General features: G+C 40.3%; 1 protein-coding gene across 4 annotated transcripts in view; it reads left to right on the forward strand.

Annotated features, from left to right (window-relative positions):
* TMEM50B (transmembrane protein 50B) overlaps nt 1-14,596 on the forward strand; it is a 34,453-nt gene extending 19,857 nt beyond the window's left edge. For all 4 annotated transcript variants that reach the window (XM_028115098.2, XM_088024032.1, XM_028115091.2 and 1 more), the window contains 6 exons: nt 724-863; nt 2,561-2,673; nt 4,846-4,913; nt 5,512-5,604; nt 9,288-9,345; nt 13,050-14,596. In XM_028115098.2, the coding sequence (XP_027970899.1) occupies nt 765-863; nt 2,561-2,673; nt 4,846-4,913; nt 5,512-5,604; nt 9,288-9,345; nt 13,050-13,095 (477 nt within the window). In that variant the 5' untranslated portion in view covers nt 724-764 and the 3' untranslated portion in view covers nt 13,096-14,596. The remainder of the gene's footprint in view (nt 1-723; nt 864-2,560; nt 2,674-4,845; nt 4,914-5,511; nt 5,605-9,287; nt 9,346-13,049) is intronic.
* Nucleotides 14,597-15,552: the final 956 nt, after the last annotated feature.

Below are 15,552 nucleotides of genomic sequence, written 5' to 3' on the forward strand. Positions count from 1 at the left end.
CTTAGTAGTTTAAAACAGCCCTTTTATTATGCTTATGGTTTACTGTGGGTCAGGAATTGGTAAAGGGCACAGACAGCTAGGATGGTGTCTCTGCTCCATATATCTGGGGATTCATTGTGTAAAGCCAGAAGTCTGGGTACCAGATGGGGTGTGGTAGCTGGCACACCAGTCACCTAGAAGTGGCTACTCACCTCTGGCAGGGGAGGCTAGCTGTTGGCTGGGAACTGTGGGCCAGAGCACCTATACATGGTCTCCTCACAGCATTGTGACCTTGGATTTCTTACATGACAACCCAGAACTCTGGTACCAGTGTTCCAGAGAAGCAGCTACAAGCTGCATTGCCTTTTACTATCTAGTCCTAGAAGTTGTATGGCAGAAGTTACATAGCATCCCTTCCTCCACTATTGCCCAGCCAGTTTTTATTGTTGGCCTGAATTCAAGGGGAGGGACATGGATTGATTTCTCAGTGAAGTGGAAGTGTCAAGGAATTTGCAGACGTTTTAAAAGCAGCAGGCTCATTTGGTAAATAGTAAGCTCCCCCTTGTGTCCCAACAGAGTCCTACATACCTGTCAATAGGTACTCATCGAAGTATTTTAATTTTTCTCCTTAACTCTAGGTTTGGACCGAAAGCAAATTTCTGTTTAAGATCTTAAGAAAGGAAGAGATATTTCACTTCTTAAAACCATTTCCTCAGAGTGATCATTTTTTGTCTTTATTTGTAGAATACAGAGTTTAATGAAAAATCCATGCTTACGGGGTGAAAATGGCAGGCTTCCTCGATAATTTCCGTTGGCCAGAATGCGAATGTATTGACTGGAGTGAGAGAAGAAATGCCGTGGCTTCTGTGGTGGCAGGCATATTGGTAAGGGAAAAAGCCTGGTCGGTGACCTTGCTGCCTCATGCTTTGCCCTGAAAATTAATGTCGATTCCTTTGGACCATGAATACCCTTTCAGAACTGTTTATTTCACCGTTACCTTGTATGAACAATTAGAGTTCTAGGTATGACTGAACAAAACATGGTAGGCCCTGGGTTCGTTTGACTTTGTAAATTTGTTAAGCTTAATATCTTTTCTTCATTTCAAGTGATAATACAATTATCATAAGCAGTAGCATTTTTAAGCTAATGATACAATATGTCTGAGTCCGGTAAGCTCATCAGAGGCTCAGAATTTGATAACCAATAGTGTTGTGACTCAGCAAGATTCAGGATGTGTAGACAGCAGTAGGGACCCGAGGCTGTGTTAGAACTGAAACCCTGCAATGCTCCAGGGAAGGGATGCCAGCCCCCTATCCCCAGCGGCAGCTCTGAGGGGGAGTGAAACCAAGAAGTCTGTGGAGGAAACTCTTGCTTCATCTTCTTCTGGACATTTTTTTCTTTTTCAACTTTTTATTGTAAAACATGTTGCGCATATACAGTCAACAAAAATAGAATGGTGTAAGGAGCCCTGCTCGTCCCACGTTCATACAACCCAGCTTCAAAACAAATCATGACCCGTCTTGCGTTAGCGGTCCATCATCCATTCCCTGCCATCACTGTGTTTCTGAAGCAAATTTCAGTATCGATTACATTTTAAAAATGTATCTCTTTCAGTATACAGTTCTGTACTTGAAGTCCAGTAGGGAAAAAAAAAAATAACCCAGAGCAGGAATTAAAGATAGTTGTGAAGCTTCTATTTTTTTTTTTTTTTTTTTTTTTACTCTTTGTGGTCCTTTTACCTGCACTTAATTTGTCCTTGAAATTCTTTAGCAGTTTCTCGAAGTCTTTTCAGTTTAGTTTATAGAGAAACATGACATTTTACAAACTCATGTTCAGTCAGTTACACACTATTTAATCAAACTACATAATCGATTAAAACCTTGGCAGGCTTAAATAGTTTTGGAGACATGACAGCTGACCCTTGGTAAGCATACAACTCATTTGTGGATGCAGAAGAGCTTGGGCATATTAAGAAGGAATGTTCTCTGGAGAGAATGAAACACATCAAGTAATCAGGAGCTGGTTAGCTGGAGGTTAGTTAAGAGAGGTTCAGGGGCGCCTGAGTGGCTCAGTCGGTTAAGCATTCAACTCTTGATTTTGGCTCAGGTCATGATCTCAGGGTCATGAAATCAGACCCAGCGTTGGGCTCTGTGCTCAGCCGGGAGTTGGCTTGGGATATTCTCTCTCCCTTTGCCCCTCCCCATGCTCTTGGGCACGGGCCCTCGCTCTCTCTCTCTCTCTCAAATAAATAAAATCTTTTAAAAAAGAGAGAGCTTCAGTGCATGTAATTATGGTGGGCAAAAGAAGCAGATAATTCGTTCTAGATAACAGATTTTTTATCTTGCATTGAGAGCAGAACTTCAGAATGTTACACAGATTTGATTAGGTAAGTTCACCTCAAATGCTATCAAGAGTAAGTAAACAAGGGATTCTTATTTTTTTTTATTTCCACATCCAGAACTCAGACTAGAAATATGTTTCATTTATATGGTCTGTAGAAATATAGGAATATTAAAGAGCAAGTAACTTCATGCTTAGCCAGTTGTTAGTGTTATTTTAATGACTTGGGCTCTTGTGCCAGTTTTTTACAGGTTGGTGGATAATGATTGATGCCGCCGTGGTGTACCCTAAGCCAGAGCAGTTGAACCATGCCTTTCACACGTGTGGCGTGTTCTCCACATTGGCTTTCTTCATGTAAGTATGAAGGTGATTCTTAATTCAAGATCATTTTCCGAAAAAACATGTTTTCCTTAGAGTTTAATGCTATTTAGAGTAACCTTTTAATTTAATTGATGGATTCTTCTTTAACATGATAAATATATATATATTTTTCCCCATTATATTAAGTTTTTTTAATCAAGAATGAGTGTTGAATTTAGTCACATATCTTTTTAGCATCTGTAAAGATTATCATGTGATTTTTCTTCTTAAACTGTTGTTAAGCCGGTCAGTCACTGTATTTTATCAGTCCCGAGATTATTTTTTGTATTTCGATATCTCTGAATATGAGGGTGATTCTCTTTTTTTTTTTTTAAGATTTTATTTATTTGACAGAGAGAGAGCACAAGCAGGGGGAGCAACAGAGGGAGAGGGAAAGGGAGAAGCAGGCTCCCCGCTGAGCAGGGAGCCCGACGCAGGGCTCGATCCCAGGACACTGGGATCATGACCTGAGCTGAAGGCAGATGCTCAACCAACTGAGCCACCCAGGTGCCTCAATGTGGGTGCTTGTTATAGTCAGTATTACCTTATAATTACAATTGATTTTATATATATATAATTTTTTTTTTTAAGAGGGAGAGGGAGGGAGAGAACTTTTTTTTTTTTTTTTAATTTGAGAGAGGGACGTCTGGGTGGCTCAGTCGGTTAAGCATGCAACTCTTGATTTCGGCTCAGGTCATGATCTCAGGGTTGTGAGATCAGGCCCTGCTTTGGGCTCTGTGCTCAGCTGGGAATCTGCTTGAGACAGAGTTGGATGCTCAACCGACTGAACCACCCAGGCGCCTCCCCAATTGATATTTTTTTCTTTCTTGGTAAAAAAAATATTCATGCATCTTAAAAAATCAGTGGCATCTTAGATTTAATGAAATATGTTACATTTCTAGATTTCTTTTTAGTAGTGAATCATTCCCTGAGTATTGTAACACAGAACTTTTAGCATGGAGTATAATTTTTTTTTTTAATGTGTTGTTTGAATGTGTTTGCTAGTAGCTGGGGGGAGGGCAGGATTGGCCTCTAATGAGATTGGCTATGACTCTTCTTTTTTATTAAATCATTTTTGGGTTTATCTGTTAAATCTCATTTCATGAAAGAGTTTGGAAACTTTCTGTGGATTATCTTTTATTTTAAGGACTATGTTAAAATATTAAGATTATGTAATTTCCTTATGCTGTTAAGAGTTATAAAAGTTAAATTGTGTGGGCACCTGGGTGGCTTAGTCTGTTAAATGTCTGACTCTTGATTTTGGCTCGGGTCATGATCTCAGAGTCATGAAATTGAGCCCCCTGTTGGGCTCCACGGTGGACACAGAGCCTGCTTAAGGTTCTCTTTCCTTTCCCCCTGCCCCTCCCCACCCTGCTTGTGCATTCTCTCTCTCTCTCTCTCTCTAAAAATAAATAAGATATTTCAAAAAAAGTTAAATTGTAGAAGATGGAACTACTTACATCCATTAAGGATGCTGAGAAGAGGCTACATTTCTACTGTAAACGCATCTTGCTCTAACAAAAATGGCAAGAGAGGCTGAGTAAAGTGAGCCTGTTTATTATATAGAGATCAAATGTGTGACTTTGAGAAATGGATCAGAGAAAATCACTTGACTTTTAACACAGAGAGGAACTTAACTCTTGATTATAATGAGAACCTTAAAATATGACTCACCCTGAGTCATTTGTGTATAAATATAAAATAGGCAAAGAAATCAGAAAATTGGCCCCTCTTTCATAATCTCTGGAGACAAGTGATAGTAATTTTCTTAAAATTAAGTATGTTTTCTGGGTGTTTAGGTAGAGAGTAACGTTTCTATCCACTAGGATATCCGTTAAGTTAAAAGATATGTTCAGTTATTCAGACTGACTTTTTTTAAATCTTTTTCTTATTATGTTACGTTAATCACCATACATTACATCGTTAGTTTTTGATGTTGTGTTCCATGATTATTTGTGTATAACACCCAGTGCTCCGTGCAGAACGTGCCCTCTTTAATACCCATCACCAGGCTAACCCATCCTCCCATCCCACTCCCCTCTAGAACCCTCAGTTTGTTTTTCAGACTGACTTTAATTCGGAAATGTTTCTCTTTAAATGATATGTAAATATCTGCGACTGGTTTAGCAGCATGTGAGCTTATGAGATGATTTTGTGTTGTTCCAGGATAAATGCTGTGTCCAACGCTCAGGTGAGGGGGGACAGCTATGAAAGCGGCTGTTTGGGAAGAACAGGTAAAGGCACTTTGAGTTTTAAGTGCACTGGCAGAGAGGGATTTGTCAGCAGGAGAAAAAAGTCCTTTTATATAGGACTAGTTAGGATTACATAAAATTTTTTTTATTAACTTTGAAAAAAAGTTTTGGTGTTATTTAAGTCCTTAACGAAGTTAAAGTTACCGCCAGAAGTACTACTTTAGTCATGTTTTACTATAGTCTATAAGTAAAATGTTATTATTTAAAATCAATGGCTCTTGGAGTCCAGGTTACTCCTCCTGCAAAGCTAATGATGACTTTAGGACTTAATTAATCAATTACTCAATTTAGTCATGGAATTACTTAGAAGCTCCCCTAGCCTAGTTTGCCAGGGTATTAGTTTCTCTAGCCCACAGAAAGGTGATTCTCCTTTTTTCTCTTCCCAAGTATGGCTTAACCCCTTTAATTGTTCATTTTTTAAATCTTCATTCAGTTCATTGTTATAGCAGGTGTATGCAAATATGTGACTGTCTTTGATATGCTGCATACCATGTATTAGGTTAATAGTGTTTCCAATGTTAATGCATTCTTTGGACAGCTGCAAAAATGAGCGAAATCGTAAAGCCTATTCTTCATGCAGGTGCTCGAGTTTGGCTCTTCATTGGTTTCATGTTGATGTTTGGGTCACTTATTGCTTCCATGTGGATTCTTTTTGGTGCATATGTTACCCAAAGTAAGTATTTATCCTCTTTTATTTCATAGAGACTCAGATATGTCTTTCACATTTAGCTTAGTCCGTCAACTCCACTTGGAGTAAAATTTAGTGTAACTATTCACTTAGCTTGAAGATACGTAAGTTGTTTAATAAAACTTCTCCGTGGGGTCCTTGATTGCAGTGGAATAGCCTGGTTGTGGAATCTAAGCCACCGACAAGACCAGGTAACTGGCCATCTTAGAGTGTCTGATATCCTTCCTTACCCTGGACAGCCAGGCTCTATACCAGAGGTCCGTTTACTGAGGGTTGTAGGTGGTAAAGTGAGAAGCCTGTACAGATCTGCAGTACCTTATACGTAATTCTAAAATCCACAAAGTGCTGAAAGTCAGGTTTTTCATAATCAGCTTGGCAGCAAAACCTGACCGAAGTTGACAGGGGGCTCCTTATGGTCTTTATTCCATTGAATAAGTATTCGCGTATTTTCTTGCTGGAATGTTGGTTGTATTTGATTGTGGATGCTGGTCCAAACAGAGCTGGGGTGCTCTGTAATATTTATGCCCTGTGTTAACCATTCTTAAATGTGCAAATTTTTGAATTCCAAAACATACTTTGCCTCAAGGGTTTCTGCTCACGGGTGTGAACCCCGATATCTTTCCACTGATACCTCCTCTCTCCAACCCAGCCTGGAATTTTTCAGGCATAGGTGCAGGGGAGGTTTTTAGGGGTAAGACTGAACATGTGTGTGTAACCTTCATGTAGAAACTTGATGCTCACTCCACTCAGTGGCGTGAGCTCTCAGTGCTCTGTTCTGAGCGGCTCCTCCAGGCACCATAGCTTTCCTCCAGGGTGGGGTGGAGAGGCAGCACCCAGTCCCAGAAGAACCCGTTTCTCTCCCTTCACTCCGAAGACAGGAGTCTATTTCAGATAACACGTAACACCACTTATTTATCTTCTGACCCCTCTACCCTCAGAATCTCTTTGTCACTCTGCTTAACTGTCATGTCTCCTTGTCCTTACCCACAGCTGACCTTTTAATACTCTTATAGGACCCCTTCAGTTCCTAGTTCAATCTTCGGAAACTTGTTTTTCACTTGGCACAAAATAAGTTCGTACAAGTGGTTGGCTACTGTTTAAATAATACTGCTCATCAAGTGTATCTAAAATGTGTTATTTTAGGGGTGCTTGGCTGGCTCAGTCGGGAGGGTGTGCAACTCTTGACCTCAGGGTTGTGAGTTTGAGACCCCCACATTGGGTGTAATGATTACTTAAAAATAAATCAAGTGTTATTTTAGTTATTAAAAATACTAACGGAGTACACGGTTCTAGTATGAAGCTCGTGAAGGAAAGTGCTTTTTTTTTTTTTAAAGATTTTATTTATTTATTTGACAGAGAGAGCACAAGCAGGGGGAGGGTCAGGCAGAGGGAGAGGAGAAGCAAGCTCCCCTCTGAGCAGGGAGCCCAGTGCGGGACTCGATCCCAGGACTCCAGGATCATAACCTGAGCCGAGGGCAGATGCTTAACTGACTGAGCCACCCAGGCGCCCCTGAAAGTGCTTTTTTAAAAACAGCTTTATTGAGATGTAATTTCCATTTAAAGTGTATATTTCAATGTTTTTAGTATATTTAGAGTTATGCTACCATCACACAATCCAATTTTATTTTTTTAAAGATTTTATTTGAGAGAGAGCGTATGAGTTGGGGGAGGGGCAGAGGGACAAGCAGGCTCCCCGCTGAGTATGGAGCCCTATATGGGGCTTGATCCCAGGACCTTGAGATCATGTTCTGAGCCGAAGTCAGACGCTTAACCAACTGAACCACCGAGGCACCTCACACAATCTGCTTTTAGAACATTTTATTACCCCAAAAAGAAACCCCTTACCCATTAGCAGTCACTTCCCATTACCTTTCTTTAGCAGTCCGAGGCAGCCACTAAGCTACTTTCTGTCTGTAGATTTGCCTATTTCATATAAATGGAATCATATAGGGAAGTGTGTCTTAACCTCACTCTATCCCTGACTCTTAAGTGCTATTACTGATCTCCTTGGAAAGTCTGCTTTGTTACTTCAAGCAACAGGTGAAACTTTCTGGTTTCTCTTAAGAAAATGGGTATAAATTATCATTTCTGGAAGGTGCGTAGGGAAGTATTAACGTTTGTATATGTTGTGCACTCATTGGTTGTATTTTAATTTTTAAAGAACTAGTACACATTGAGAAATTTCTCAATTAGGGATTTCATCTTTGTATTCCTACGGCAATACTCATTATATATACTTTTCTGTTTATAAACTGAATATGCTTTTACTTCAGAGAGCATTTCTAACACATATTTCAGATCTTTTGCTGTACAGATTTTCTTGACCTATTACTAATAATAATAGCTAACATTTATATAGCACTTTATGGGCCAAGTACTGTTCTAAGCACTATACGTGGTCATACATTCCTCACTCTCTGTGGGGTAGGTGCTGTTATAGTGCCCATTTTACCGATGAGGAAACTAAGGGCATAATAAGGTTAAATAATTTGCCCATGGTCATACATTTAGTCACTTGGTAGAGTTAGGATTCATATCCGGGGATCTGTCTCAGACTTGGAGCTCTTGACCATGCTGTTGTATTGTTCGCTATGATATCGAAAGCTAAAAAATGGAAGGTTTTTTTTCATCAGGTCTAGGATTTTTAATTGACAGTTATAGTTTTATAAAAGTTAAAAATCCACAAAAATTTAAATAGTTTCCAATTTTTTTTTCTCTTCCTTTGAAGATAGTAACTTTCTTTGAGGGGAGATTCAGTGAAAAAACACGATGAAGAATTAAAATGATCCTTTCTGTATCTGTAAGATTTGCACAATAAAACTCCTGAATTCATGAAAGAAAATAAGTGTACAGACTATTAAATCATCAAGAATTTAATGTGTACCTTTCTAACATTTCATATTTCTATACAGCAGTTCCCCCCCCATCTTATCTGCGAGGGTTACGTACCAAGACCCCCATAGGCGTCTGAAACCGTGGATGGTACTGAACCCTAGCTATACTATGATTTCCCCATACATAAGGACCCGTGATAAAGTTTAAGTTGTAAATTAGGCACAAGAAGAGATTAACCACATGACTAATAATAAAATGGAACAATTATAATAGTATACTCTAATGAGTTCAAAATATCTTGTACTGTACTCACCCTTCTTGTTCCAGTGATGATGTGAGATGGTAACACGTCTGGGTGATGAGATGGAGGGAGGTGAGTGACGTAGGCATGTGACGTAGCCTTAGGTTACTGTTGACCTGATGATGATCCATCAGAAGGACGATCGTCTGCTTCTTCATGGTGGTTGACGGCGGATAAGTGAAACCTCGGGAGGCGAAACTGTGGATAAAGGGGAGAGCGCTGTACGGACCATGGAAAGTAAGGGGAGGAGCTGCTGCTTCCTCAGCAGTTCTGGCTCAGCTACAAGCATAGCAATTACTGTAGACAAGAAAAGCTATGAAGTTCACCGTCTTTTTTCCAGAGTGAGAACAATCCTTTGTTTTGGGAGAATGAGATTGACATTTTCTTCCTTCAATTTCGTTATAGCTTTCTTAGCATTAATGAATAATAGCCGTATTTTATAACATATAGAGCGTGTCATTACGAGTGGCGCAAATACTTTGTCACTGCCGTTTGCCTTGTGTAATCTTCTGATCCATTTCACTTTGTGCAGATACTGATGTTTATCCAGGACTGGCTGTGTTTTTTCAAAATGCACTTATATTTTTTAGGTAAGTTGCCTAATTTTTTTTTTTTTTGGTGCAAAATGGTGGTTTATGAAGGCACGGGGACAGGACCCGTGGGCAGAGAGCTGCTGCCAGTTGCCCAATTTCTTAACCACACCTAAAACATTTACAGAAATGTCACTTCATTATAAGAGCAGCATATCGAATGTATAAATCACTTGAATTAGTTACAGTGTATAGAACTTCTTTGAAAAGGTGAAAATTCCACTATTGTATAAGGGCATACATAAACTATTTAACTGGGGTCCTGCTATGAGCTAAGAGCTCAGCTGGATGGTTTGTATATGTCACCTTTTCAATTCCCATGTAATTGTCTTAAATACTGACTACTTACCAACCAGGTGGTGTTCCCGTTTTATAGGTGAGGAAATACGGCTCAGAGCCTACTTAATGACAAGTCATTGCAGAGTTGGGACTTGAACTCAGACTACTTCCATGGCCTGTTAAAACACTGTGTCAGGTACCTTTATTAAAAAAAGAAAAACAAAGAAATCAGAGTTAATACATATTATGCATGCCATATACAAAACCTGGTTAGGAAATTGGATTTTTTGATTACGTTTTTAAGAAAACTAAAAGTAAACATAAAAATAAATATTAGAAGTATTTTTTAGGGGCAGTCTTCTGAAAAAAAAAAACCCTAAAATGAAGCTCGTGGGGCGCCTACGTGGCTCAGTCAAGCATTTGGCTCTTGATCTCAGCTCCAGTCTTGATCTCAGGGTCATGAGTTTGAGCCCGACATTGGAGCCTACTAATAAAAATATTTTAAGCTCGGGGCACCTGGGTGGCTCAGTTGGTTGGGCGACTGCCTTCGGCTTGGGTCGTGATCCTGGAGTCCCGGGATCGAGTCCCACGTCGGGCTCCCTGCTCAGCGGGAAGTCTGCTTCTCCCTCTGACCCTCTTCCCTCTTGTGCTCTCTCTCTCATTCTCTCCCTCTCAAATAAATAAATAAAATCTTTAAAAAAAAATATTTTAAGCTCATATCCTATGCTTTTCAGAATGAACGTCTTTTAACGTAAAGATAAGTATTTTAGGCATCCATTTATAAATTTATACCCCCCCAACCTCACAAAATTATTAGAATATAAGCCTTGAAGAACTTTGTTTTTGTCACTGTTTTTAAGCAAGCTGATTATGGTGCTCCCTTTGGCAGCACATATATTAATCTGATTATGATGTGCTATGATGTAATTTTCTGCATATTTATTCTTTTGGGGGGTTCATTGAGTTTCTTGGATCTGTATGTTTAGTTTTCATCAAATTTGGAATCTTTTCGCCATTACTTCTTCAAAGATTTTTTTTCTGTCCATCCCACTGTCCCTGGAGTCCAGTTACATGTATCCCGGTCTGCTTGAGTCATCCCACACCCACGAGTGCTTTGTTCTGTTTTTGTTTTTGTTTTCATTTTCTCTCTGTGTATCATTTGGGATACTTTCTACTGTTATATCCTTTAAGGTCACTAGTCTCTTCTGCGGTGTCCGCAATCATTCCTATCCAATGTACCTGTCAATTCAGACATGTGCGTTTCATCTCCATTTGCTTGATTTTCCATATTTCTTAGCATGCTCATGTTCTCCTCCACCTTCTTGAGCATATGACATATGTTTATAACCATTTCAGGGTCCCTTGAATTGTGTCAGTTCTGAGCTCTTCCTGTTATTTCTACTTTGTCTTCATTTTCGGTGTCTTTCCTCCCATTTGCTTCTTTGCATGCAGCTGGTGGGGGGCTGGACTTTTTGACATTCCTTTAAACATTTTTGAGCTTTGTTCTGGGTGCACTTAGGTCACTTGGGAAGAGTTCGATCCTTTTGAGTCTTGCTTGTGAGCTTTGGAGGGCAGAACTAGAGCAGCTCTAGTCTAGGACTGATGCGCCCCCTTACTAAGGCAGTGCCCTTCACATGCCGTGTATTCTGAGGTGTCCCACTCCACTTGGGAGACTGTGAAGTCTTCCCGGCCCTGTGACAGCTCTGGGAGTGGTTCCTTCCGTTTCCCTGGGTAGTTGCTTCGCATTCATCTACTGATCAGTACTCAGCAGAAGACTCAAGGGGAGCCTCCTGCGCATCTCCTGTGCATCTCCTGTGCTCCCTCTCTAGCTGTCTGTACTCTCCCTCCCAAATTCCAGCCCCTTGGGCCTCCCTGAACTCTCAGCTCCATTCCCTCAGTTTAGGGAGACTGCTGTGCTCAGCCCTCTTACTGCGCCGTGGCCTGGACACTTGTGGCTTTGAAAGATGTTTGACAGTTTCTGCTGTCTTGTGATCATGTTTCTTGGCATGTGACCAACAACGTTCTGGGGGAATACAGTTAAGTTTTCCTGAAGACATCTTAGGCACTGTTTATTTATTTTTAAAAAAGATTTTTATTTCTTTATTTATTTAACACAGAGAGAGAGTACAAGCAGGGGAAGCAGTGGAGGGAGAGGGAGAAGCAGATTTCTTGCCGAGCAGGGAGCCCAGTGTGAGGCTCGATCCCAGGACTCTGGGATCATGACCTGGGCCAAAGGCAGATGCTTACCTGACTGAGCCACCCAGGAGCTCCAGGCACTGTTTAGAGATCAAATTGAAATTCAGATTCAGCCCTTGGTGGGGGTAGATGAGACCACATAATTGACAGTTGGACAAACAGAAACCTTGCACATAGAAAGGCCTGCGCTCATGGGGACTGGCTGCAACATCAGCTGTGTGCTCTGCTCAGAGCCTGGCAAGTTAACCAGCCAGCTGGGCGCCTCCTCTCAGTACCGGGGTGCAGCCACTCTGCTTCTGCTTCCTTTGCAGCTGGCCCTCCCACCCACTGGTCCCCCACTTCTGAAGTTTCTTAAGGCTCCAATCCGGGCCTCTTTTCCTTCTAAAGTGAGCTCCTTTATGCTCAGGACTTCGATTACTGCATATATGCCGAGGAGTCACAGACGTCTGTCTCCACATCTGAACCGTGTGTCTTGGGTGGCTGACATTTCAAATCCAGCACATCCAACATGCCCGCAGCTCAGTTTCTGGTCCCAGTGTACCCAACCTCTCTGCTCCTCTCCCACTCCCCTTCCCTGCCGTACTTCGCTGAAATCATTCCCACTCTTCTTTTAGATCTCAGTTCTGCCACTTTCTCAGGAAGACCTTCTTGACCTCTCTAAACTCAGCGGATCCTTCTATTTCACTCCCTCGGCGCCAGGTGCATTGCCTTGACAGCATTTTTTTTTTTTTTTTTTGCTTTTGGAATTTGTCTCCCTCAGGCTCTCAGCTCTATTCGTGAGCACCGTTGGCCTTGTTTTGACTCCTACATTCCTAGCACTTTGCTAGGAGCCTGCGGCCTTGCCAGGCCTCCGGGTACAGTAATTACATGGAAAATGTACAAAGAATTACAGCATGGTCTGTTTTAAGATTCTTCAGTTGCTGTAGAAACCCAGAGTTAAAAGGGGCCCTAATGCTGTCACTATGAGAAATTCCCCTATTCCTTACAAGTTTCCTATCTAATAACTTTCCAGGCTTCAAGAAAGCATGTTTAATCAAGTTTAGCCATCAAGGTCAACAAATTGCTCTACAAAACAAGCACATTCAGACCAGCACCACTGAGGTCTTTATGTTTAGAAATTGGTACAAAGGAACCAGGGAGGTACCTGTCAAAAGCATATTTAGAAAATGAATTCTTTGTTGCTCATTCCCATGCATTGTTTCCTCATGATTTATTTTCATATCTTTTAGCACTCTGATCTACAAATTCGGAAGAACTGAAGAGCTGTGGACCTGAGAGCACTTCTTAGATCACATTTCCTTTTGTTTTGTTATATTTGTAGATAAGTTTTTCTCTCTCAACATAATTTACACATTGCCAAATGGGATAGATTGTACATTGTTTTGTTTCTTTACACTTTTATGCTCTGAGTTTTGAAGTAGTTTTATGAAGTGTCTGTCCTTTTTTAAAATCATTGAATAGATTGTTAATATGTACATATATAAAACTATATAGATGGGATGATGAGTATCAGTTTTTTATTCCTGAAGACTTAAAGCTTGATCTATTCCCTGAGCCAGGGTTGTATCTTCATGTCATTTTAGAATTTTGTTTTTAGTATCTTTAGTTTTAGTATCTTTAATTTCTGAAGATGTGCAAAAAAAAAAAAAAAATATATATATATATATATATAGCTCCATGCATCTGAAAGAAGCACTGAGCCATTAACAAGGGTATTTCAGCAAGTTGTAATTTATTTTGGCTTAAAAATGAGATTTTTTAAAAGGAAAAATGTTTGTTATGTATTAAAGAAATGGACTTTTATATGAAGATTTTTTAAATGCCTGAAGGACTAGTTTGAAAGCCTCTTTTAAAAACAATTTCTGTAACATGACTTTGAGAAGGGATAATACGTGATCAGGTACACTCAGTTTTATATGGTTAATGTGAAAAGGCTGTGAGGCAGCTCAGCAACATGCTTTTTGTAAAAACAGCTCCAACAATCTGTCTAATGGGATTATCTTGGCAGGCTGTTATTATCTGATGTTACAAAATTCAGCATCAAACAAGTTTGAGACAACTGCAGTTTAAAAGCATGAACCATATAACAAAAACTGGAATAATTAGTTTCAAGATAAAGCACTTCTTCCCAAAGGGAATTATTATGACCTAGTGAAAAATTAGGCGTTATCTCCACTTAGTTACCAACCGCAAGTGGCTCTTTGCACTACTAGCTCTCAAACTTTGGGTGAACTCTTCCTGCAAAATATATCTTTAACCCGAAAGTCCATAATTCCAGTTGAAACCTTCTTTTGCTGAGTTTGAAACACTGTGCACCATGTGTATTCCTACGAGAGGAGACGAGAGGAGACGAGAGGAGACGAGAGGAGACGAGAGGAGAGGAGACGTCAAAGTGATGGTTGGGTCCTTGTTGCTACTTTTGCCTTCCTTTGTTATACAGGCTTTGTGTTGCACTTTTTTTCCTCCAGAGGGATTTTATAGCACCTTTTGTTGTAAGACAGAATAATAGCAATGGTATAAATATGTAGCTTCTAGTGCAAGCCTTATCTTGCTTTACCCTCTCCGCTCCCTGAGAGGGTTTACTGTGCACAGAGTATGAAGCGATTGTGGAACACTGTGCCTTTGTCTAGACACCTTCTTGTTTAATTACTTCTTCCTTTGTTGTTGTTTTTCTCTCCAAATGTCAGTAAACTTTGTCTTGCCTCCAACAACTTGTAAGGCTAATTACTGGTGGCCACTCTCTTGTCACGTGTTGCAATAAATATTACTTCTCACACATCCTAATATTGTGAAATCAGTTGGAGAAAATGAACCGTAAAAATTGGCTTGTTGTTCATTTTCAGTTATTCAAGTGGAGCCGGTCACAGAAACAGTTTATCTTTGTGACATAAAGAGAAATACATTCTACTCAGACTTGTAAAATGCTGGTATGAAGGCTAGTGAAGGGCGTGCCGGAAGACCAACTGAAGTAGTGGCTGTTTTCTCCATCCTTGATTCTGCCTTGAATTTATTTTGTAACTGTGAGCAAATCACTTAATTTTCCTGTTTACTCACTTAAAAAGGGATGGGGGGAATAATGTTTGTATCCACCCCTACCGATATTATAAGAAAAGATGGAGCCCTTCATAATCATTTAAAAATACGTTGTGGGGGAGCGCCTGGGTGGCGCAGTCGGTTAAGCATCTGACTCTTGGTTTTGGCTCAGGTCATGATTTCAGGGTCCTGGGATCGAGCCCCGTGTCAGGCTTCACGCTCTGTGGCATCGGCTTTAGATTCTTTCTCCCTCTCCTTCCCCCTCTGCTTCTCCCTGCTCATGCGTTCTCTCTCTCTCTCAAATAAATAAAATCTTAAAAATATGTGGGATTCCCTTAATAGAAAGGTCTCCCTGTTACACAGGTTCAGGAGCTGTTGAATCTGTCTTTTGGTGTTTTGTACGTAGACCAGTATTACCAGAGCATTCTATTTCATTACACTGTTTCTGAGATCCTTGTATTCCTTGTGGTGTTGCCACTGTGAAAAAGGCTAAAATTTTCCATTATATAAATTTTGATGTGTGTCAACATAGTGGAGTAGCAAGGTTAAAGAGGGAAAGATTGATGTTATCAAGCCATGTAACATTTGCTACTTGAGCAAGAACCCCACCCAGGTATTTGACATTGAACTCAGGTTCTCGACATTTTCCACAATGGAAGGCCTTTCAATCATAACGTCCACTTCATTGTTCCATTTTAT

Source organism: Eumetopias jubatus, unplaced genomic scaffold (genome assembly GCF_037043125.1).
Source record: "Eumetopias jubatus isolate StellerSeaLion01/CBP00866 unplaced genomic scaffold, mEumJub1_p1.0 scaffold_1, whole genome shotgun sequence".
In the NCBI taxonomy this organism is placed as follows: Eukaryota; Metazoa; Chordata; class Mammalia; order Carnivora; family Otariidae; genus Eumetopias; species Eumetopias jubatus.